The sequence below is a fragment of the Choloepus didactylus genome, assembly GCF_015220235.1.
Source record: "Choloepus didactylus isolate mChoDid1 chromosome 25 unlocalized genomic scaffold, mChoDid1.pri SUPER_25_unloc1, whole genome shotgun sequence".
NCBI classification, from domain to species: Eukaryota; Metazoa; Chordata; class Mammalia; order Pilosa; family Megalonychidae; genus Choloepus; species Choloepus didactylus.
Genome location: NW_023637606.1, coordinates 3,586,265 through 3,611,407, shown reverse-complemented (window position 1 = coordinate 3,611,407; position 25,143 = coordinate 3,586,265). Strand labels below are relative to the sequence as shown.

At 55.1% G+C, this 25,143-nt stretch overlaps 1 protein-coding gene across 3 annotated transcripts; it reads right to left on the bottom strand.

Moving 5' to 3' along the window:
• Window positions 1-1,231: 1,231 nt before the first annotated feature.
• Window positions 1,232-14,023, bottom strand: TNFAIP8L1 (TNF alpha induced protein 8 like 1). Of its 3 annotated transcripts, none has more exons than XM_037824156.1 (2): window positions 13,891-14,023; window positions 1,232-2,534 (listed from the first exon to the last, which is right to left on the bottom strand). In XM_037824156.1, exon 2 carries the CDS (start codon window positions 2,527-2,529, stop codon window positions 1,969-1,971), a length of 561 nt encoding a protein of 186 aa, XP_037680084.1. In that variant the 5' UTR covers window positions 2,530-2,534; window positions 13,891-14,023; the 3' UTR covers window positions 1,232-1,968. The 3 variants fall into 3 exon arrangements, with proteins under 3 accessions (XP_037680084.1, XP_037680085.1, XP_037680086.1); XM_037824157.1 differs by lacking the exon at window positions 13,891-14,023 and adding an exon at window positions 12,633-12,668; XM_037824158.1 differs by lacking the exon at window positions 13,891-14,023 and adding an exon at window positions 12,637-12,668.
• Between the last annotated feature and the right edge of the window lie 11,120 nt (window positions 14,024-25,143).

The following is a 25,143-nucleotide window of genomic DNA, read 5'->3' as shown; positions in this document are numbered from 1 at the left end:
GGAGGTGTTCCCCTGACCCCTCTGAGGTCACCCTAGGATCCCGACAGCGACCCTCTGCTGTCCACAGCCCCTTGCTCAGAGCCGCTTCCCACTTTGGAATCCCTGTCCAGGACCCAGGGTGCAGCGTGGGTGGCTGCGAGGTGCCCGGACGCCACTGGGATGTCTTGGGACCGCAGAGAAGCTTCCCCAACGTGGGCCTGGAAGTGCACGCCAAGGCAGCTTTCAGCCACACTGAGATCTAGCCCCTGCGGCCCCGCAGCCCTGATCACAGTGAGGGGCTGAAACCAGCCCTGGTCTGGGGGTGCAGAAACCAAGCTCCAGAACTCCGTGTTCTGTCGCCTCTGCCTCTGGTGGCATGGAAATTGAACTTGTCACCCAGAGCCAGGAAGCATGACAGCCAGATGACTTTAACCCCAACTTAAAAGGCAAAAACTCTGGGCAGGCAAGAGAAAACTGTCAAACAGCACCCAACAATTTAATCACCACTCCCATCCAATACAGATGAAAGGCACACACGTTTGTCTAAACAGTTCTGCGGGGCTCTTTTTTTTTTTTTTAATGTAATTAAATCTCCAATTTATGGAAAGTCAAGACAGATGGCACAGCCCAGGAGGAAAAGGACAAACAATCACGCACATCCATATTCTCAGTCAGCAGATTTCACCTGGGGCTTCTTTGGGCTAATCAGAGAGCATTTTTGCTCTTGAATTTGAAGGGCTGCCTTTTGGCTGGAAGTAAGAGGATAAGTTTGCCTTTGAAGGATGGGGATAGCTGGAGGGACAGATGACTCTCGGGGGATCCTTTGGCCTTTTCAGGGAAGGAGAAACCCAACCACAGAAAGGCCGTCCTGCAACTGGGGTTAGCATCTCGTATCAGCCAGCAAAGCACAACAGAGGTGAAAGGGAGTGGTGGGGACTGTGGCAAAGAAGAGCGAGAGGCCACCCCTGGTGCAGCTTCCCCCGACTGTTATGAGGTGGGGAGGGGGGGGCAGCGCAAGCTCAGGTGGCTGGAACCGGCAAGCCTTGAGCTCCAAATCGAGATTTGTACGTGAAATTTCCTTCTTTTGGAATGTTGGCAACAAATTCCAAACATCTCGAGTGCTATATGGTGCCAACCAACCTGTCTTGCCTAACACAGTCTTGCCCGCCTGCCGTTTGTAGTCTTTACCCTAAAATGACCCAATTCTGCAAATCAAACATTTCCCTCCCTCCCTCCCCTGCAGGTGCCCAAATAACCTCCCTGACCCCTCAAGACTGACAGTCACATTTTGCAACCGTCAGAAACCCATGCCCCTTGTGACAGACAGAAATCGCAAGTACATTCCCCCACCCCGCTCCATGTCCACATCCGGGTGCCCCCAAATGCCACTATTCGTCGACCTTGACTCTCCTTTAGTCTGTTTTATAAAAACAGTCGGGTATTGTTTGCTTTTTCCGAACACGAAATTATAATTTAAAGATTTACACATCTCAGATGCCTCCACCCTCACCCGGGCATTTCCAACCCAAACTGGAGTGCACTTGTGACCGCACCAGCACCCGCAGAGCGGTCTCCCACTCGCTCTGGCGGCTTGGCGTCGCCCCTTTCTCTGGGCTCACGTGTCCTCACTGGAAAGAAGCCCGAGCAGCATGGCTGAGTGGAAGCGTGGGTGTCCCCACAGTCAGCTCGAGGGAGGAAGGTGGGTCCTTCCGGGTTGGCGCCGTTCCCGGTGAGCGGGATCCGTCTCGGGGGGAGCCCCTGGGCCAGAGGGCTGCAGCCTCCCCCAAACCCTCTCCCCATCAGGCCCTCATCCCCCAGCGAGAAGGAGGGGAGCCACCAAACACCCTTGAAACCGCTGGGACAGGTGGCCGAGCGTCCTCTTCAAAGAGGATAAACCCGTCAAAGGGAGTTTGGGAGAAAAGATTTAAAAAATAGTGATAATAAAAATAACGAACCCCACAAACTGCCCCCCGCCGCCGGCCCCGGACATCATATGCTGCCCTCTTCCAGCATCTTGCAGACGCCCTCGCAGATCCCGCGCAGGTGGGAGCGGTAGGGCTCGGCGGGGCCGTAGAGCGCGGCCAGGAAGTCGCCGTCGGCCAGGCGGCCGAAGACGTGGCTGATGCGCCCGTGGGACTTGGCCGTCAGGTGCGGGCCCACGGCCTGGTGCAGCAGGTCCCGGCACTCGAGCAGGGCGGCGGCCAGCACGCGCCGGTCGAAGGTGAAGTCCACCTGCTGGAAGCTGACCACCGTCATGGCCAGGCTGTGCGTCTTGCGGCGGAGGCGCCGCAGCAGGGCCAGCTCCTCGCCCCCGAGCTGGCCGGCACGCAGCAGGACGCCCAGCTTCAGCAGCACCTTCACCAGGTTCTTGACCAGCTTCTGCGCCTCCCGGCGGCTCCGCGTGAACTCCTTGGTGGCGCGGTACAGCTCGTCCAGCACCGCGCTGCCCGTCTCGTCCAGGAAGACGCCCGCCAGCGCCTTGGACGCCACCTTGCTCAGCAGCTTTTTCTGGGCCTGCAGGACCAGGCCCTGGGTGCTGAAGGTGTCCATCGGGCCTGCCGGGAGGAGAGAAGGAGACGTCAGTCCCACGGCGCCCCCAGCCCTGCGCCCCTCCACCAGTGGCCACTGTCTTCCCAATCCATGCAGTGGGCGTGCATCTGGGAGGGGGTGTCTAGATTCGGGGGCCATACAGGATACGAGTGTCCCTCCTTCCTGTCTCCCAGGACCAAGCCCTCATACCTCATCCTGGCCCCTGCCTCTTCCCTGGCAGACTCCTATACATCCCCCAATGCCCTGGCCTCTGAGCCCTGCCTCTTCCCTGGTGGGCTCCTATACATCCCCCGATGCCCTGGCCTCTGAGCCCTGCCTCTTCCCTGGTGGACTCCTATACATCCCCCGATGCCCTGGCCTCTGAGCCCCTGCCTCTTCCCTGGTGGGCTCCTATACATCCCCCAATGCCCTGGCCTCTGAGCCCTGCCTCTTCCCTGGTGGACTCCTATACATCCCCCAATGCCCTGGCCTCTGAGCCCCTGCCTCTTCCCTGGTGGGCTCCTATACATCCCCCAATGCCCTGGTCTCTGAGCCCCTGCCTCTTCCCTGGCAGACTCCTATACTTCCCCCAACACCCTGGCCCCTGAACCCCTGCCTCTTCCCTAGGGAACTCTTATACATCCCCCAATACCCTGGCCTCTGAGCCCCTGCCTCTTCCCTGGTGGGCTCCTATACATCCCCCGATGCCCTGGCCTCTGAGCCCCTGCCTCTTCCCTGGTGGGCTCCTATACATCCCCCAATGCCCTGGCCTCTGAGCCCTGCCTCTTCCCTGGTGGACTCCTATACATCCCCCAATGCCCTGGCCTCTGAGCCCCTGCCTCTTCCCTGGTGGGCTCCTATACATCCCCCAATGCCCTGGTCTCTGAGCCCCTGCCTCTTCCCTGGCAGACTCCTATACTTCCCCCAACACCCTGGCCCCTGAACCCCTGTCTCTTCCCTGGGGAACTCTTATACATCCCCCAATACCCTGGCCTCTGAGCCCCTGCCTCTTCCCTGGTGGACTCCTATACATCCCCTAACACCTTGGCCTTTGAGCCCCTGCCTTTGCCTTGGGTAAACTATACATTCCCCAATGTCCTGGCCTCTGAGCCCTGCCTCGTCCCTGGTGGACTCCTATACATCCCCTAACACCCTGGCCTCTGCATCCCTTCCCCATGCAGAGTCATCCCTCACCTCAGCCTAAACCACCTTTTCCAGGAAGCCATCCTTGAACTCCTTAGGCTGACAAGTGAGGCCCCTCCTCTGGGCTCCCTCCCCCAGTGCCCTAGGCTTCCCCCCAACTGCACTGCACCCCCTGATTTGTGCCTGCCTCACCAGGCGGGAAGGATGGGCCCCGATCCTGTATCTGCTCTGTCCTCACAGGTCTCCGGAGATGTCTGCCACATGAACGAGGGGAGACAGACAGAACTCTGGGACCAGTCTCCAGCCCTCACCCTGGCCCCAGGCCCAGGTCAGAGTCCACTCCCACCCCAGCCAGGCCAGGAATGCCCGTGGGTGCCCATTCGCCTCCGTTTGCCCCCACAAAGCCCGTCTTTGTGTGAGGTCAGACCCCGGAGAAGTCCCAACCCTCGGGCACCCTCTCGTCTGCCCTCAAAGGTCAGGGCCGGCCTGGGGGCTGCAGGGTCAGCCTTCCCCACCCCCGGCCCCGGTCACCAGACCCTCGTTCTCCTCGGCCTGGGCCAGCACAGGGGGGCCGCTGGCTCAGCTCCACGTGGCCGGTGACCTGTGCCTATTTTGTCATTTCCACTGGAAAACTGGGCTGGTGGCCCGTTTTGCAGAAGAGGACACAGGCTCAGAGAGGCTCAGCCACTTCCCCAAGGCCACACAGCAATACGGTGACAGAGCAGGGCTTGAACCTCAGTCTGCCTGCCCCCCACACTTCTCCCCAAACTCTCTATGCCCTGAGTCTGCCCCGCACCATGACAAAACCAGCCCCGATACTTAGGGCTTGCTCCTGGTTCTGACCTCGGGCACGCAACAAAACTGCCACATGCCTCAGTTTCCCCATCTGTAAAACAGGGAAGCTCAGGACCATCTTGTTCTGGGACAGAAGCCCGGGGCCACCCTCCCGCCCCCAAGTTGTGAACCTCTCCTGGGCAAGATGCAGGAACCCCCTGTCCGGATTTCCAACATCCAACCTCCCACCTCAGCTCTCTTTGAACACACAAACCTTGTTCTCGCCTCCTCTCTGCCCTGCCAGCTTCTCCAGAACATTCCGTTACTCATCCAGCTAACTCCTGCTCATCATTCAACGTGCAGCTTCTTAGCCACCTCCTCCTGGAAGCCTTCCTGGGTGCCCCAGGCTAGGTCACTTGCCCCCTCAGCTCTCACCACGCCCTTGGTGTTCCCTGACGGTGCTGGGAGGGGCTGCATCTGTCTAGCTCATGCCATGTCCCGGTGCCTAGCTCAATGCCAGGTATACAACAGGTGCCCCATAAGTGTTTGTTGAATGCTTCAGGGAAAGGATGTCAAGAGAAACTCCCAAGTACCTGGTCCAGCCTCCCAGTTTACCGATGAGCAGACTGAAGCTCAGAGAGTAGCAGTGGGGGGTCCTTTGCCTGAGTCTAGGGCTGGACCCCCAAGGGCTGCCAAGTCCCAGTCTTTCCACCCATCTCGGTTGCTGTGTGACCCCAGGCAGGGCTCCGTCCCTCTCTGGGCCCTGACCTTCCCATCCACAAATCCAGAGTGAGATTGCGCGTGTTGACTGGCCTTGTTTACCAGCTTCAGGAAGGGCCTGGGCTCCCAGCAGGAAAACGGATGGACGGGGAAGGGTGCAGCCGTGGCCGCCCCCCAGACCCGCCACCACCTGGGCCAGCCCGGCCCCCCGCTTCCTGCTCGCTGACCCATTGTTTTTCCAGCATCAGCCCCATGGAAGTGGCCAGAGCGAGACGACACCAGCTCACATGGACCAAAATAAACCTCGGCTTCCTGCCTGCTGCACTCACCGCGGTCCGAGGGGCAGGCGGGCTGGGGGGGCTCAGGCTGCACCTTCAGCCCTTCCCAGGCAGGGACCTTCTCGGGGGGCCAGGGGGCTGCCCCAAGGAGAGAGGCTAGGCATCCAGGGTCCCTGGTGCCTCCCACCAAATGCCAAAAACATCTCTCTAAAACCTTAGCAGCTTGGCCTGAGCACTTACCCCACTGCTCAGTGAGCATTTATGGAGCACCGACTGTATACCAGCCTCCTAGACCCCATGCTGCCTCCTTATTATAGAATAATTGGGGAGCCCCCCCCCGCCCCGTACTACCCTGAAATGGAAATCACAGACAATATCACCTCCCTCCACCCACCAATTTAAAATCAAATGAACAGACGGCCATAAAGGTCAGGCTCTGAGGGGGGCTGAAAATGAAGGGGCAAGACACAGGGTGGGCTTCGGGGGGAGATCCGGAATGTTCCATGTTCTGTGCCTTGATCTGAGTCTATATATACGTAAAAGGTGGCCGAGCTAGATGGTTGCACAAGTCTGTGAATATACTACAAACTGCTAAATTGTGCACTTTCCAAGAGGGAATTTTACGGTAGATGAACTATTATCTCCCTAAAAATCTATATAACAGTTCTCCAAAGAAGATACGCAAATGTCCCATAAGCATGGGAGAGGCCACTCAACCTCGCTTTCTACCAAGGAAAACACAAATCCAAAGCTCCGACGAAGATGGCCACACTGAAAATGACAGACAATCACAAGTGTTGGCAGGGATGGGGGTAACTCGGATGCCACATCCACCACTGTCGGCGACGTCAAACGACGCGGCCTCTTTGGAAAACAGTCCAGTGGCGCCTCGAAAGATGAAACGTCCAGTTACGATCGGACCCAGCAATTCTGCCCCCAGGGATTCTACCCAAGAAAAATGGAGACGCCTCCATCCACACAGAAACTAGTATACCAAGATCCATAGCCACGTGATGCAAAATAGCCAAAATGTGGAAGCCAGCCCAAATGTCCTGAATGGATAAACAGAGAGTGTTTCCTGCAGACATGGAATATTATTCAGGCATAAAAGGAAAGAGGCTCTGATTCATGCCATAATATGAATGAACCTTGAAAACATGATACTCAGTGACAGAAACCAGACACAAAAGGACAAATATTGTCTGATTGCAGTAATATGAAATGTCCAGAATGGGCAAATCCACAGGGACAGAAAAGAGACTGCTGGTTGCCAGGGGCTGGGGGAGAAGGACCGAGGGGCGTGATGGCTAAAGGGTGTGGGGTTTCTGTCTGGGGGTGATGAAAATGTTCCGGAACTAGATAGTGGCGATGGTTGCACAAACTTGTGAATATACTAAAAACCAGTGAATTGTACACCTAAAAGGGTCAGTTGTGTGGTATGAGAAGCATATCTCAATAACAAAATATATATGTGTGTGTATATATAAGTATAGTATATTTATATAATTGAGCTATATATGTATATATATGTATATATGTATATATTTAATTGTGATGAACACTTAAGATCTGTACCCCTTACTACATACATTTTGTACCTCATTTTTTTAATGTTAAAATAAATTTTTTTGTAAAAAAACAAAAAATCAGGATTTGGCCCAAACTGTCCCATGAACAGAAAATAAAAAGGCTCACACAGGTTGATACCGTAAACCGGGCCGAAGGTAGGTCCTCGATCCCCGTTTGATAAAAAAGAATCTCTCCTTAAAAGCTCAAGCCCCACTTCTCGCCAAGATGGAGGGAAGCCATCAGTCTGGCATCTGGATAAAGTTGCAGCCATCGGTTCCCAGCAAGACAGAACTCCATCTTCCCTCAACTTACCCAGGCATCGTCATCCGGGAATATTAAATATGAAAACTGTGAGAGAACCCCACCGTAGGCTTACGTGTTGAGCAGAATTTGATTTTTGCCCCACCATGGGAGTATGTGGGGGGACATCAGGAAGCCGCGGGGGCCGAAGGGAAGGAGGAGTCTGAGAAACCAGTAAACATGGAAATACACGGGGTACTTTCAGGGGGAGATGAGGGCCGTGGAGTCGGGGAAAGTGACAGCGACAGGCACTGATCCGAGCCACGGTGGCCACCTGGAGGTGGGACTGATTCAAGGACAGGAAACAGCCTGTGCAAAGGCCCTGGGGTAGGATGGGGCCTGGGGTGCTGGGGGAGCAGCGAGGAGGCCCGTGGGGCTGGAGCGGAGGGAGCGAGGGGGAGAGCGGGAGGAGGGGAGGGCAGGGAGGGGACGGGGCAGGGCGTGCAGGGCCCGGTGGGCTGCAGGGAGGACTTGGGCTTTTTCCCTGAGGAAGGTGGGAGCCATGGAGGGCTGTAGGCAGAGCAGGGACAGGCAGGGATGGGGACGGGGTAGGTCCTGCAGGACAGGCAGCGGGAGAACCTCAGACTTCCCCGAAGGAGTTCCTGGCCCCACATGGGGCCTCAGCCCTGCCCGAAGTCATCAAAATCGGGGAGAGCATGGGGGGTTCTCAGCCGTCTGGCCCCATCCCCGGAACCCCAGTTGCAGGAGCTCCCTGGGGCAGTGGGTGCAGCACCAGCTGCTGCACCCTGTCCCAGCTGCTTGGGTCACGTCCTCTCTCCCATCCCAGACAAGACCAGGCCCCGATGCCCCCCATGAGGAGCCAGGGCCTTGAACCGCTGCCTACACTTGTGCCATTCTGGCCCTCACCATGGCTCCTTTTTACCACGCAACCCTAGATCTTCCACACTACCTGTGAAGCCGTGAACACACGCCATCGATGGGGGAGACTTGGGGAAACGCTGGCCCTGTCCCAGGGATGTCCCGAGGGACGTTCTTCCCCACCAGCTGCCCCATCCTCAGAGGCTGCTATCCAGGGAACCCCCGACAGACTCCTCGGACCCTAAACTACCCCCCCCCCGGGTCCCCAGACAAGCCCCGCACCCCTGGGGGCAGCTTTCCCCTCTGTCAACAGGGGTTCAGGTGCCAACGCCCCGGCCTGGGAACTCCTGCCCCACCCCACCCCCCACACACTATTTCTGGAAACTCCGGGCTTCTGTCCACACTTGGGACTTTTGCCCTCTGCCAAGCCCAGCTCGTCTTTCGGACTCCAAACTTCACCCCCAGCTCCCAATGTTCCTGCAAAGGCACCTCAGGGTGACCATGGACGCCGGACTGTTCTGTACGTGCAGCAGACCAAGCAGGGGCAAAGAGACTCCAAACTCGGGGGCCGGGGCAAATCGCCCCTGCCAACCTCCCCGTCTACACCATCACCTCCTGCTGGATCCTCCACCCCGGGGGCCATCCTCACCAAAACAAAATGAATATAAGTTTGTTTATCGCAGGTTTTGTGGACACAGCGAATGTATACCTTGCAATTTACAAAAAAAAATCAATGTGCTTTATTGTCAATCCCATAAAGCCAATCGATTCTCCTAAAATGGTTTTGGTGATGTTTGTCAAACTCTTGTCTGCAGCGACCTACGACTGCAATTGACAGATGAATGTAGTTCTGATACAAATTTTAGTTGATTTCCTTTATGTTAGCAAGAGAGACTAAAGCAAAACCAGGAAGACATATGCTAGAGTTTCACTCACTCACCAGTGATGTGAGCAAACTGATGAATCAGTCTGCAAATAACTGCAAAATACTCCTTTGGGGGCCTGCACGAGATACACGGCACCCTTTTAAGTTTAATTTGCATTATTGACATTTTCGTCATCACGCTCTTAAGCTATAAAAGGAATTTGCAAACTAGGGCTGGCTGCCTGTTTTTGCGAATAAAGTTTTATTGGCACACAGCCACACCCATTCATTCATATATTCTCCGTGGCTGGTTTGAGTTGAGCTGGGCCACTCAAAGCCAAAAATATTTCCTATCTGACCCTTTACAGAAAACAAATTGCCAACTCCTGTTTTAGACAATCACGGAAACAATAAAGCAAGTCCTGATTTGTAGCATTTGCCAATTTCTGTGGTGTCAATTGTATCCCCACTGCCAATTTCAAGCTACTCAAGTGAACTAAGTGAACTTGGGGCTGGAAAGAGATGCGTGGTAGCTCGCCATCTCCACCAAACAGGTACAACAGACGAGAATAACCTCACGCGCACAGACAAAAGAAAAATCCAGTAAAATAATTAGAAAGTTAGGAGTTTTTCATATTTATCACCTTCGATTTTTTTATAACGGCTTTCTTGACGTAGAATTATTCAAATACAGTACCTTAAAAATCATCCTTTGAAAGTGTACAATTTGGTGATTTGTAGTATAGTCATAGAACTGTGCCACCATCACCACGGTCAATTTTAAAACATTTTCATCACCCCCCAAAAAAACTCGGTACATATTAGCCATCACCCACCAGTCGCCTGCTCTCTCCCAGCCCCTGGCAACCACCAATCTACTCCCTGTCTTTATAGATATGCCGGTTCTGGATATTTCATATAAATGGGATCTTATAATACAGGGCTTGTGCGTCTATCCTCTTTCACTGAATTTTCAAGGTTCATCCATGTCATGACAAGTATCCTACGTCATTCCTTTTCATGGATGGATAATATCCTATCCCTTCATTTTAAATATAGTTAATTTATCCATATATGGTCCACCTGTCATTTTTCCATCATGGCTGTGTTTGACAACCTGCTCGCAAGATTCCTGAAACTACCGCGAGCGGCTCTGGGGAGCTGGGACGAGCCACGGGCAGCCTGGCCCTGTCACATGAATTCTGCATGACCCTACACAAAGGGTGTCAATAATTGATGCACCGGCTGGGTCTGGCTCCGTGTCTCCCGCCTCCAGCCCTGGCTGCTGTGGCCCAAGGGCGGCTGCGGGAGCTCCAGGGGCCCCCAGGTCTGTGCCTGCCGTGGCCGACGTCCCCAAGGTGCTTGTCCCCAAATAAAGGCTGCCACCGGCGACGCGGAGCCCACCGCATCAAGGCCTTTGACAGCCATCACTCAGGCCTCACGAGTCGGTGCCCATTTCAGAAAAGCATCCTGCTTGCCTGGGGTGGGGGGGTGGCTGTGGGGGGCACCAGTGGTTCTCAAACTGGGTTCCCCAGAGCCCTTGGAGGAACCTGCCACCAGCCAGGTTGCAGTAGGAGAAAGGGATGCTTTCAGCTATGGTCACGTTTCCTGGAAAAAGGGTTTGGGGGCCCAAAACGAATGCCGGAGACCATGGCCCACCCCTCTGCTGACAAGGACAGTGCAGGCTGTAGCTCAGCCAGAGTAAAAGATTTTTAATAGCAAGATGAGGGTGAGGGTCACTGGCAGGAATGTAGATGCAGCCCCTTAATGAATCTTGGCTCCACCCACTTTTCCCCCCTCCTCTGCCTCCACCCTGGTTCCCCAACTCTCACCCTCAACCCCACAGTCTGTCCTCCCCATAGCAGCCAGGGGGCGCCTGTGAGCCCCCGAGTCAGAGCCTGTCCCTCCTCTGCCTACAATCCTCCGTGGCTCCCACCTTCCTCAGGGGAAAAGCCCAAGTCCTCCCTGCGGCCCACCAGACCCTGCAGCCCTGCCCCGTCCCCTCCCTGCCCTCCCCTCCTCCTGCTCTCCCCCTCACTCCCTCCGCTCCAGCCCCACAGGCCTCCTCGCTGCTCCTCCAACATGCCAGACCCGGGCCTGCCTCAGGGCCTTTGCACAGGCTGCGCCCTCTACCCAGAAGCTTCTTTCCCTAGTTCTCTGCATGACTGTTTCTTTCTTGTCATTCAGGCTTCACCTCAAATATCACCTCCTTGAGAGGCCCTCCCAGGACCCTCTCCCCCATCTTCGAAACTAACTTCTCCATCTATCTGTCCGTCCACCATAATCATGCAATTATAACTGAGTGTAACAACTTTTCTGGTCAAAGAACTTCTGTTGTCCCCAACCCCAGTGTGTGAGCCAAGGGAGGGAAGGCGCCGGATCAGACCTAGTCATCGTGAGGCCCCCCCAATGCCCACTCAGGGTAGGTGCTCGGCACCCGTTTGTTGAATGAATAAATGACCTCATGGCACTAGAGGGGCATAGTCCCGGGCCTTGTCCCAGGGCCTCATTGCTCCATCAGGGAAACTGAGGCTCAGAGAGAGGCGGAGATCACCAAGGTCAGGCAGCAGTGTAAGGTGAACACCTCTGAGCCTGCCTGACCTGCCCAGGGGGGGAGGTGGGGTGTGTGCTTAGATGCACCCCCAGAACCCCGACACCGTGCATTGCAGTGAACTTTGCAGGGAGCACTCACCACCCCACTAGGTGTTTTACCTCCAGGCCCTTATTGTCACGTTCCTTTCATGGACCTGCTAATCAGGATTATTACAGAGGGGGAAACTGAGTCGGGGTGGGGAGGGGCTAACCTAACGTCACAGGTAAATGATGTGGTAGAATCAGGATTGGAACCACTCCTGCGCCTCATCCGTGCCCACTGCTAATTTAGGGCTCCCCCATCCTGCCTCTGCTCTGCCCAGAGCCCACCCCGAAAGGAAGGGGTCCACGGAGGCCTCTTAGGAAGCTTAGAGAGCCAGTGTTTTCTGTAACCCCCTTTTCGGTGCCCTGAAGAGGACATCAGTCAAGACTTGCAAAATTCCTCACAAACTACCCTGCCCCTGGGTTATCTCAATGTCTTTCCCGTGTGGAGCAAATGGGGAAACTGAGGCCTGGAGGATGGAGCAGGTTCACGGCCCTGCCCTGGGGCTTTAGAAGATTGCAGGAACTCTGCCAGAGGGGCCTCCATTAGTTTAGGGGGGTGCGATTCGTGGGGGGTGGGGGGATTGGGTGGGGGGTGGCACGCCAGGTGACTGGGCCCAGACCCGCCCCTCTCTGGGCCTCGACCTCCCCATCTGCAGCACCCGGGGCTGCATCCGGTCAAAGATGAGTCATTCTTTAGCACCTGCCTCCGGGCGCGGCCGTTTCTATGACAACAGCTGGAGTTTTGTCCTCAAGGGGCCCTCTAGGAGGGACAAGACACTAAGACCCCTTGAACACGCCACAGGGAATTTTCCAGCAACCAAAAGTCCCCTCGCCCCCTTGGATGGACCCTCAGACGAGGAAACTGAAGCTCAGGGGGCGCCTGGGCCCCCCAAGACTCTACAATGGGAGGGGGACACTGGAACCTGTCTCTGCCTGAACTGTCCTCTCAGGGACCCCCGACTCCCCCAACAGAGCGGGGTTCGCCCCCCTACACCCCAGCATCCCCCAGGGGCACTCACCCACCAAGCAGGAGCGCAGCCAGGTGCGCGCGTGGCCGGGGCGGCTCTTTGTTCACCGTTTCCATAGGTGCAGCGTCGGCCCCGCCCCCACGGACGCCCCGCCCCTCGCGGACGCCCCGCCCCAGCCCCAGCCGCCAGGCCCTGGTCGGGGCAACCTGTTACGTTTTAAAAGTTGGCGCCTGCAGACCTGCCAGGGCAGGAAAGGGGACGCGCAGCCCGTGCAAAGGCCCTGGGGCAGGACGGCGCCTGAAAGCGCTGGAGGAAAAGCGAGGGGGCCAGTGTGGCTGGAGCGGAGCCAGCCAGGGAGAGGGCAGAGATGGGGACAGGCAAGGGCCTTCATTTCTGCATTTAATGCAGGAAATGGAGGGTTAAATGGAATCAACTGTCCAAGGCAGCCCAGCGAGCCCGCGAGGTTGTCCCAGTCCGCGATCTGAGCTCCCAAACCCAGGCTGAACCCCACCAGTTGGGGAGCCCAGACGTGCTCAAGGAGTGACCTCCTCGGGAGACCTGTTTACGGCTGGGACTGTCCCCTCCCCTGGCAGCCACGCCCCCCACCCCCCAGGAGGGAGGAAGTGGTGAGGGGTGCAGGATGGAGGGGGGAGACGCTAGGAGGAGCAGATTCCAGTTCTGCCTCTCTTCCCACTTCACCGGCTTAAGCACTGGCCCCTTCTGGGCCTCAGTTTACCCTCCCGGGGAAATGGGCCCAATTAGACTCCACAGAAAAGGCCAGGAGGCGGTAGATGTAGGTCAGATCACCTGCCAATTACCTCGGTGGTGGCTGGTGGTGGCCCCAGTTCCCAGCTGGCAAAACTGAGGCCCAGGCCGAGGCCCCCTGGGGAGCTTGCAGCCTGCCAGGCTGGGGTGGGTCTGGCCCTGGCTCTCCGGGCTCCCGGGACCAGCCAGAAGCCACGGGCAGTCCCACCTTCATACCTTCCGCCAGGCTGGCCGCTACTGGGAATGCCCTCCCGATTCTGGAATCTGGAGCTCTGTCAAAGGGCCAGAGTCCACCAGGACAGGACACCACGGATAAAAGCAGACAGTTCAGGCCCAACGTGTCTGCCCCTACCCAAGCGACCAGACAGAAACAGAGAGACAGACAGAGGGAAAATGAGAAATGGAGAGGAAGAGGGAAACTGAGGCAGGAATAAAATGGAGGGGGTGGGCAGGGGCATGGCGCAGAGCGGGAAAGACAGACACAGAGGCCAGCTGGCCCCCGGGATGGGGGAGACGGGGAGCGCCCCGGCCCCGCTCTGCTCACCGGCTCTCCGGGGCCCGTCCGTCTGTCCGACCGTCGCGGCGCTCTGTCCCGCCGCCTGGGAGCGGTGAGAGCCTTTGTGGCCGCCGCGGGACTCGCGCCGGAGCCGGGGGCGGGACGGGCAGCCCGGCTCCACCCTCCCGTCGCTCCGCCCCATATGGCCACGCCCCCTCTCCGCCCCCGCCCGCGCGGAAGCGACGGAAGAGGCGCCGAGCGTGGGCGCGCCGAGGACGCGGGCCCAGCCAATGGCAGCGCGGGCGCCGTATGAAGAAGCCAATGGGCTCAGGTCACCATCGGGGAGGCGGAGCCTAGGGGCGGGGCGGAGTTTGTGGGCGGGGCCTGGCGGCTGGTGCGGGGGTGGGGTGGGGGGATTCCTCCGGAATTGAGGAGGGGGCCGGATGCTAGGGGCACGGCCCGAGAAGGGGGAGGAAGGAGACAAGGAGTCAGAGGCAGAGATAGACTGAAAGGGATCCAAAAAAGAAAAAACCACCGCGTGGTCCCGGGCATGGCCTTACCTCGCTTTGGGACTCAGTTTACCCACCTGGGAGGAAATAGGAGTGTGGGCAGAAACATGTTTCTCAAAGTATGGCCCCGGGGAACCTACATCAGCCACCTGGGAGCCCCTTAAAAACCTAGGCGCCTTCTAGGGTGTAGACAGAACGATCCTTGGGATGAGGTGTGAGGCAGCCGCTGGGCGGACGATCCCGGGGGCCAGCCCCGACTTCCGTGAGAACGAGCCAGCGGACAGGACACGGTGGAGGGGGTCGGGGACAGCTGGGGCTCCAGAGGATGCAGCTGTGAGTGCTGGGAACGGGGCCCAGGAGAGGCTCCCACCTCCCGGAGTTTCCTCCCCCGAGTCCCAACCATGGGTCCCAGTCGCAGCTAGATCCTGGGGAGGCCTGAGCCATGTGGCTGCCCAGGCCACCTCCTCCAGGAAGCCAGACAAATGTTTATGGAGAACCTGCTTGTGCCAAGGCTTCCTGCTTGTAGTGGGGACCCAGAGGAGGCAAAAATAAATAAAATAAAATAACATAAAATATCTCCTTATCCTCATTTTGGATGAGGAAATCAAGGCCCAGAGAGGGAAAGTGACTTGCCTAAGGTCACACAGGCAGAAGTGGCAGGGTCGGGATTCGAACTCAGGGTGTTCTGAGGTAACTCCCTGCCCACCCTCACATGTGCCCCCCCAGTGCAGCCTCCTGTCCACCTCCTCTACCCTCAGACACATCCTGTCCTCTCTCTTACACCCACGCATCTCACCTTCTGCTCCATCTGCATTTGGGGGCAGAAATTGTGTCCAGACGGTCTTGTGGGCTGCAGGATGTTTAGCAGCAACCCTGGCCTCTGCCTACTAAATGCCAGGAGTACCCCACCAGCTGTGACAACCAAAGATGCTTCCAGACACATGTCATCGGTTGAGAGTTACTATCTTAGACCCCTGGGTCCCCGATTAAAGAGAAGGATTCACTTTTCTTAGGATCAGAGTGGCTCATGGGGTTTGTGCTGGCAGAGGAGACTGTTTTTAGTACCTCATCAAACCCAAGCAAACTGTTTCAGTGAGTTGGGGCCGGGCGAGCAGGTGTGGAGTGTGACAGGGGGATTCAAACCCAGCTTTGCCTGCATGCATTCTTTCCTCCATGCCTCAGTTTCCACATCTGTGACATGGGAATAATAAAACCTACCAATAGTCGGATAAGACAAAGAATAAAAAGTGTCCCATGGTGCTTTTGATTTATTTATTTATTGAGCACCTGTTATGTGCTGGCCTCTAAGAGATTTCAGACATTACTTCAATGAATCCTCCCAGCCACCTGTGGGGGGTAGCAGTGCACATTTCACAGATGAGGACATTGAGGCTCAGAGGCAGCAAGAGACCTGCCCCAGGCCACACAGACAGGAACTTGCCAGAGGTGGGATGACTCCGAAATCCTTGGGGTCCCCCCACCCTGGGTAGGGGCCAGGGGGTACCCGAACCTCCTTTCCATGTACAGATGAGAAAGCCGGAGCTCAGAGAGGTGGGGCCTCAGTTGGGTGGAGGGTGATCAGGGCTTGGCCAGGGTGCAGGCTCAGCCAGGATCCGGCTCAGCAGGGAGTTGGGGTTCAGTCAGGGTTGGGGTTCGATTGGGATCTAGGACTCAGCCCAGGTGGGGACTCGGTTGGGAACTAGGGTTCAGTCAGGATAAGGGCTCAGCCTGGGGTCAGAGCCCAGCCAGGATCTGGACTCATCCTCAGGTTCCAGGGCCCAGCCAGGATCAGGTCTCATCCTCAGGTTCCAGGGCCCAGCCAGGATCAGGCTCAGCCTGGGGTCTGGACCAGTCCAGGATCAGGGCTCAGCCCCAGGTTCCAGGGCCCACCCAGGATCAGGGCTCAGCCCCAGGTTCCAGGGCCCAGCCAGGATCAGGCTCAGCCTAGGGTCTGGACCAGGCCAGGATCAGGGCTCAGCCCCAGGTTCCAGGGCCCAGCCAGGATCAGGGCTCAGCCTGGGGTCAGGGCCCAGCCAGGATCAGGGCTCAGCCCCAGGTTCCAGGGCCCAGCCAGGATCAAGCTCAGCCTGGGGTCTGGACCAGGCCAGGATCAGGGCTCAGCCCCAGGTTCCAGGGCCCAGCCAGGATCAGGGCTCAGCTCCTGGTCCGGGCTCGGCCTGGGGGTCGGGATCTCGTGGCTGCGCCGATCCCGGCCCTGTCCCGCAGGGGGCGGGCTCTGCCCACAGCCCGGGCCGGCGGCGCCTTCGCTTTCCCGGGGAAGTGTCACCGGGATGGGCGGGATTTGCGCGCAGGGAGGGGGTCCCCGGGTCCAAGTCACCCAGACCCTAGATCCAAGCGTCACTCGCACTCCGAGACCAGGCCTAGCACCCCGCGGGGCTGTGTACCCCGAGACAAGCGAACCCCTTCTCTGGGGCTCGGCCTGGCGCCTGCGCAGTGAAGACCACGGTGCACGGTGGAGGGCCGGGGGCGCAGCGCCCTCTCCAGCCCGGAGGCTCCCTCCTACACACCTCGGCTGGGGCAGTTTGGGGGAGCCGATCTTGGTGGCCAGACTCTCCCCTCCCCCTGCCCAGCTGTGACTCCCACGTGCCCGCGATCTGTCTGTCCTCGGCCCATCTGTCTGTCCCACAAGCTCCCTCCCTAGGCCGCTTGAGAAAGGGAGAGGGTGGGCGGGCGCAGAGGGGGGACGGCAGGAAGGGGCGAACTTGCTTCAGCCCCCACCCAAGCCTGGCTAGGGGAGCTCATGGAACCGTCGACAGGGCGGGGGGCTGTGACCTGTCAATCAGTTGGGGTTAAGATCTCCGGGCACCTCCTCTCCCCCACCAAAGGGAAGGGGCTGAGGAAGGCACTGCCTCCATCGCCCCCATTTGCCAGCACCCCCAAAGGAGCGAGAGGATGTATTTACAAGTGTCAGCCGCGCAGACGCCAGCCGGCCGCCTGCGTGTGGGAGGCGCACGTCTGGGGAGAAAAATGTCCCCGTGTGTGCGTGTGCGCGCGCGTGCACGTGTGTGGGGGTGGTGGTATTGGGGGGGAGGGGTGGCCTGATTTGCTATTGCCCCTGAGGATACTGAGCCCCCCCTTTAAACAGAGATGCCTGGCAGAAGGAAACCTCAGTCCTTGGATCCTCAGTTAGTTCATCCTGGAAAACAGGTGCAGCAGCAGAGCTCGCTTCCAAGCTGTCAAGCTTCAAGGACACCATTGTCAAGTTACCAGAAGGCCTGGCACGTATCTGTGCTAAGTGACCTGTTGTTCTCTTGACCAGGCAACAACATCAGGGCTATGACGGGGAACACAAGCAACTGTGGTAGTCCACACGAGGGACTTGACCTCACCTGGGGGCCAAAGGAGGAGAGACCCTTAAGAAGGAGCAGGAGTCAGTCACGCGAAGACTCAGGCAGAGGGAACAGCCAAGGACAAAGGTCTGGAGGGCAGAAACACTAGATGCCTTTGGGGAACTGCCCTTGGCCTGGCTTGGGCAAATCAGAGGTCCACTCTGAGCCTCTGTTTCCTCATCTGTAAGTGAGACTTCTGATACCCACCTTGGAAGGCAGGTGCAAAGATAAGCTGAGAGGACGAGTAACCCAGTGTGAGTGGTGACTTGGTTCCACCTCCTGGCTCCCTGGCCTGAGGACCCTGCAGCCTCCACTCCCTCCTGCAGCCACCCTGGTGGGCCATCTCTTCTGGGGCCCCCCAGGCCTCCTGCTTCCCTCTGTAGTGGTGTTGCCACAGCTGCCGGAAAAGCTGCCTTACCCCAAGAGGCCAAGAAATTCCAAAGTCCCCAACCCCTTCTTTGATCAGTGCCTGCAGCAGCTCCAACAGGTTCAGCCTCCACCCTGTCTCCTGGGTCCCTGCCCTGCGTGTCCCCCAGCCCACCCCACCACCCTCACTTCTTCAGTCCCCTCCTCCAAAGAGCCCGCCATCTTCTCCCCTGCCAGGCTGGCGAGGCAGCTCCCTAAAGGAGCAATTCCAGCTCTGAATCACTCTGGCTTGGGTCCTGTTTGGCTCAGCTCCAAGCCTGTCTCGGTTTCTTCTATCTGTCAACTGAGGCTTGGCATACTGTCCCCACCACGCCGAGCTGTCACGGGACTCCCTGGGTGTTTGACCCACGTGGACTAGGTCCTATGACCCGTCCAAGGGCACTGGCGTGTCCATGGGGAGCCCAGGCGGGGAAATCAGGGCTCTGGCCAATCCCACCCTGGATCTCACCCCATGTCTGCATGCATGTATCTTTTTATTCATTCCACATATAGTGATTGAATGTGTGCCAGATCCAGAAAAGCCTCATCCTTCAGGCCCGCACCTCCAGAAGCCCCCAGAGTTCAGAGAGCAGAGGGGAGTGATGGTTTTTACCTATGAGAATCTGGGGTGGAGGTGGGGTCATTGGAGCTGGGGTCCTGATGGCTGAATAGGAGTTCGCCAGGAGAAAATGACATTTGGAAGTGAGAAAGGGAATGCTTCAGAAAGAGAGACTATCATAGGCAGAGGCCCAGGGGTATGAAAACAGCAAGCAGCTCATAATGGCTGGGATGGTGAAAGCAGGGTGGCCGGGGAGGAGTGAAATTTAAGTTGGAAGAAATTAAAGTTTCATAGCAGAGCTGTGAAAATCGGGATCTGAGACTTAATTCCGATAGGAAAGGAAGCCACAAAGGAGTTCTGTTGGGGTAGGGTAGAGCCTCACCATGAACCCACCATCACTTATTCATTCAACAAACCTTCACTGGGTGTCTTCATATCCCAACTCGGCCAGTTCCCTGCTGTGTGACTCCAGAAATATCACTTGCACTCTCTGATTATCACCTTCCTCAGCTGTAAAATGGGCCACTCTTATGTGCCTGGCCCTGGACTGGCTAGGGGTGCAGTCGGGGACAGGAGACACACCCAGTCCCTGTTCTCAGAGAGCTCACAGCCCCCAAATTATGGCTGCTGCCATGAGCCAGAAATTTGTAGGAGGGTTTTCTTGTTTTATCTGCCCCATAGCCCTGCGTGACTGCCACTGACTTTCTTCTCCAGGTAGGCCCTGCCTTCAAACCACCAGTAACTTCTTCCATGTCCACCCTCTCTCACCTCCAGACCTCCGCCTTGGCTGGAACTGCCACCAAGAGCCCCTGGACGACTTCCCCAAGGGTCAGCCTCCAAGGCTCCTTCTCTGTGATACCCCTTAAAGGGATCAGGGCCTTTTTGGGGTGTGCAGAACCCCACATGTCCCCACCAAGGCTGTGATCACCCTGCATTTTAACCCCTGTGTCCCATCCATCTCCCTCCACTGGAGTAAGAGCTCCAGGAGTGGGCAGGGCGAGTTCCCAGCACCCAACACAGGCCCTGGCATGCAGTAGGTGCTCACTAAATGTTTGTGAAGCAACTGAGCGAGATTTTCCTCCCCAACGTGTGGCTGAGAAAGCAGAGCCCAGAAGGGACAATGAACTTGTCTAGTCACCGAGCAAGCGAGCCCCCCCCAAACACCTTCCTACGAGACCCCTAAGGGCCGAAGCAACCCGGGAGGGCTTCCTGGAGGAGGAGGCTCCCAGGCTGCGTGTGAGGCCTGACTGCCTGTTCTGCTCCCACTGATGTGTTCATTGTCACCTCTCAGGGAGGCAGAGGGCACAGGTGGGAAATCTATTTTCACCACCATCCTCGCACCCAACCAACTGTCCGGGTGACTTCATCGGAGCCTGAGCTGGGGGTGCCTCTGAGCTCATCCTCCCGCCGCAGAAAGGATGTGTGAGCAGAATCCTGACCCAGTAAAGCAACAGCTCAGCAGCCCCACACGTGGCCTGAATCTGGGGCAACCAGCGCCTTCCAAGCATTATCTGTCTCTGAGTCTCCGCCACAGCCCCAGTGGGAAGATAAGGAAATGGAGTCCAGAGAGGGAGTTTGCTTGCCTGGGGGATGCACAGCATGTGAGAGACAGAGCTGGGACTGGTTTCTCCTCTGCCGCTGCACCCACCCCCTACTTCACTCCGTTCTCCCTGCAGTAGCCAGAGGGCGCCTGTGAGCAACAGAGTCAGGGCCCGTCCCTCCTCTGCCCACAGCCCTCCATGGCTCCCACCTTCCTTGGGGGAAAAGCCCAAGTTCTCCCTGCAGCCCACAGGGCCCTCCACGCCCTGCCCCGTCCCATTCCTGCCCCCTTCTCTCCACCTCACTCACTCCAGTCTCACAGGCTTCCTCCCTGTTCCTCCAACACATGAGGCATGTCCAGCCTCAGGGCCTTTGCACATTCTGTTCCCTCTGCTTGGGATGCTTTTCCCTGAAGATCCGCATCAAGCATCTCCTCACCCGCTGGAAGTGAGGGGGAGATTCCTGTTCACAGGACGGGAGGAAAGATGGAGCTGATGGAATGCCTTCTCTCTCCTTCCCATCTCCCCTCCAGGAGAAAGAACTTCTGCCCACCAGAAGGTTCTAGTTTGGGGAAGCCCTTCAGCTTTTCTGAACCTCAGCTTCTCTATCTTTCAAACGAACAGTTAACACCTCCTCATTCTGCACCATTAGTTTCTCACTTTTTCCATTTCCCCCATATGCACAAATGCTTTATTAATATTTTCCTTTAAACCCACTCACACTTGGAACATAAATAAATGTCATTTTAACCATTTTTAAATGTACCAGTCAGTGGCATTAATTCCATTTACAAGGTTGTGTTACCATCACCACCATCAATTACCCAAAACTTTTGCATCACCCCAAACAGGATCCCTGTACCCATTAAGCACCAGCCCCCCAGCGTGCCTCCCCCCAGCCCCTGGTACCCTGTCATCTGCTTTCCATCCCTAGGAATTTGTTTATTGCTAGGATAGAAAGTAGATTCACGTGAGTGGAATCATACAATATTTGTCCTTCTGTGTCGGACTTATTTCATTGAACATCATGTTTTCAGCGTTCATTCACGTGGTCACATGTCTCCGAGCTTCATTCCTTTTTATAGCTAAATAATATTCCATTGTCGGGATGGACCACATTTTGTTTCTCCATTCTTCTGTCAGTGGACACTTGGGCTGTTTCCACACTTTGCCTATTGTGAATAATTCTGCGATGAACTGAATCTGTTCTTTACAAAAAAACTTTTTTTTTTAAATCACAAAAGTGAAAGGAAAACCAGCATCTGTTGCCAGAGACAGAAGGTAACTGAAAATACAACTGAAGCTGATTCTCACCGGCAGCAGCCAGTGAGCCTGTGGTATGCAGTGGATTAGCAGAGGGAAGAGATGTTACAGAACCCCCAGCCCCCAAGGGAGATTTTCTTGGATAAAATTAGAAAGATGGAAAGAAATGCAAAAGGAATCACTTTTGCACTCTGGGGCTCAAAGTTGTCTCATAACCCGGGTCTCAACTACCCTGTAGTCACATTATTTGGGAAGAGCCTTGGGTGACTCCAGCCCCGAGATTCTAAGACCAGCCGCTCAGACGTCACCTCCTCAGAGAGGCCTCCCTGATAGCCACTACCAGACATTCTGCTTTCAGTTTATTTCATTAATTGTGTTGCCTTTCTTTCTCCCTCACAAGAATGTCTGCTCCATGACAGCCAGAATTTTTGTCTGTTTTCTTGCCTGCTGTATCCCCAGCACCTGGGGTACACAGTAGGCACTCAATAAATGTCTGTGGAATTAATAAATGAATGAATGCTATATCCCCAGCATCTGAGGATACACAGCAGGCACTCAATAAATGCTTGTGGAATGAATGAATGAACAAATGAATGAATGAATGCTGTGTCCCCAGCATCTGGGGTACACAGTAGGCACTCAATAAATGTTTGTGGAATGAATGTCAATATCTCCTTGCGCCAGATGTGGTTGGCAGAATAATGGCCAAAGATGTCAACATCCTAATCCTCAGAATCTGTGACTTTGGTGTCTTACATGGCAAAAGGGACTTAGCAGGTGGAATTAAATGAAAGGTTCTGAGATGGAGGATTCTCTTGGTCCATCTGGGGGGTGGTTCAGTGTCATCACCAGACTCCTAAGAGGAAAGCAGGAAGGGAATTATCAAGAAAGTGAAAAAGCAACCCTACAGAATGGAAGAAAATACTTGGAAACCATATACTGATAAGGGTTTAATAGCCAGAATATGTAAAGAACTTCTACAACTCAACAACAAAAAGACAAACAATCCAAATGAAAAATGGGCCAAAGATTTGAACAGCCATTTCTCCAAAGAAGATATTCAAGTGGCCAAGGAGTATATGAAAAGATGCTCAACATCGTTAATCAATAGAGAGATGCACATTAAAACTACATTGAGCTACCTCTTCACACCTGCTGGGATGCTATTATTTAAAAATCTGAAAATAAGCATTGGCAAGGATGCAAAGAAATAGGAGCCCTCCTATATTGTTGGTGGGAATAGAAAATGATGTAGCCGCTGTGGAAAATGTTTAGGTGTCTCTTCAGAAAGTTAAACATGGAATTACCATGTGATCCAGCAATCCCACACCTAGTTATGTATCCCACAGAATTGAAAGCAGGGGCTTGCACAGATATTTGTGCACCAATGTTCATTGCAGCGTGATTCCCAATAGTAAAAAGGTGGAAACTACCCAAGTGTCCTCAGCAGAGATGAATGGAGAAACAAAATATGGTCCATCCATACAATGAAATATTATTCAGCTGTAAAATAAGTGAGATGCTTGTCCATGTGACAACAAAGATGAACCTGGACGACATCATGTTGAGTGAAACAAGCCAGACATAAAAAGACAAATACTGTCTGATTTCTCTTGCATGAATTACTTAGAACAAGCAAATTCATAGAGACAGAAAGCAGAAAAGTGGTTATGGGGGTTGGGGGAATGGGGAGTTATTACTAAACGAGTATGAGTTTTGGTTTGATGATGAAAAAGCCTAGAAGTAGATAGCGGTGAAACTTCCACAGCCTTGCCAATGTACTTAATGTCAAAGAGTTGTTCACTTAAAATGGTTAAAATCATTTTTGCGTTATGCATATTTTACCCAATTAAAAATGAAAAGTTTTTTAAAGGGAGGAGGGTCAGTGTCAAAGAAGGAAATGTGATGACAGAGGCAGAGAACCAGAGGAATGCTGCTTAAGAAAGTCCCAACTGGTCATCATTGGCTTTGAAGATGGAGGAAGGGGCCAGATAAAGAAATACTGGGGCACACTCTCACTACCAAGAAAGGGGAGCCCACCTGGGAGTGAAACCAACTCAGAGGAAAGCAGAGTACAGAGATGACAAGAGTGAAATTCCCAATGACTGTGTCTGAGCTCCTGGATTGAGCCATACCTGAAGCTCCTCTAGAAGCTGGAAAAGACAAGGAAACAGATTCTCCCCTGGAGCTTCCAGAAGAAACACAGCCCTGCTGACAACTTGATTTTAGCTCAAGTGAGCTCAGTTTGGAACCCCAGGGAAAGAGATGTTTCAGGACCCAGGAGAGTTGGCCCTGATGCCCACTCAACTTCTATTTATCACCCCCTTCTGTGTGCCAGCCTCTGTTCTAGGCATTGGGGATACACCAGTGGAAAAAAAACAGACAAAAATCCCTGCCCTTGTGGAGCTGACATTCCAGAGGGGGAAGACACACACTCAACAAGCAAATAAAATACACAATATAATGGGTGCTAAATCATCTGACCCAAAAAGAAGTAGGTTAACGGGAAGGGCAAGGAGGGACCGAGGGGCCGATTTCAGGCAGGGTGTCCCAGGAAGTTCTTTCTTAGGAGGTGGCATTTGAGCAGGGACCTGAAGGAGATGGAGACACCCATGTGGATATCTGCAGGAAAAAGTGGAGGGAAAAACCAGTGCAAGGGCTAACTCTGGTCAGCTGTGGTTGTGGGGATGGACGGTGGAGGAGAACTGATACGTAGGGAGTGCTGGCTGGGTGCCTAGTTTTCCTCAACCTCGTTTATAGATAAAGCTCAGAAAATTGGTGCCAGTTTCCCAAAGTCATGGAGCCAGTAGATGGCAAACCCAGGGCTGGTCCCCAAACCCTGTGCTTTCCTGATACAATTGAGATTGATAGGAATCTGAATTTTCTGGTGGTCATCTGACATTCAGTTTTGCTGGCCTATCATCCATCACTTTGTCTTCCAGAAGAAGGAACCCCATTTTCTTTTTTTGGAACAGCCCCATTTACAGGAAACTGACTTCACTCTCCCCAAGCTGGCCAATCAGAGCATTACATCTTCTCCGGGTTGCTGTGGTTGGTTCAGGGCTGAGCCAATGAGAGTGAGCCAGGGAAGAGGTGCTTGTTTGGGGTCCTTGAGCTCGGAGAATGCAAGTTTCCCCCAAAAAGCTCACCTGGGATTGAAGCCAATGAAAAAGAAGGCAGAGCCTAGAGATGGCAACAGAAAACGCCTAATAACAGTGTCTGAGCTCCTGGATCCAGCCGTACCTGAAGCCCACATAGATTGCACTTGTCAATTGCTCTAGGCAGTAAATTCCTTTTTGTGGTGGTGGTAGTGGCTGTTTGAACCACTTGCAAAAGAATCTCGATTATTACCTTTCCACGGCAATGCATAGGATCTGGGAATTTCGGGAATATCTTTGGGAGGAAAGTGCTAGGACCTGAGATTTACCCACAGTTTTTAAGTGGCCTGAAGCTGGAGTCAGTTGGTTCTCTCCAGCCCTCAACTGGTAGTGATGATGTGTGAGGCAGGAAAGCATGCCTGGTGCTACGGAGTTACATTGGGGTAACTTTGGGGCAGAACCCAGAGCCCTGGAGGAGGAGAATGCCACAACAGATTCTGGAGGTGGAGGTGGAGGGGAGGCCTAAAAAAATCAGAGTTTAAGTGTCAGTGAGAATGTGGAGTTGGGGGGGCTTCCGAT

Bases quoted from the DNA above. Each gene is read 5' to 3' on its own strand.
- TNFAIP8L1 (XM_037824156.1), bottom strand. From the start codon at position 2,529: ATGGACACCTTCAGCACCCAGGGCCTGGTCCTGCAGGCCCAGAAAAAG.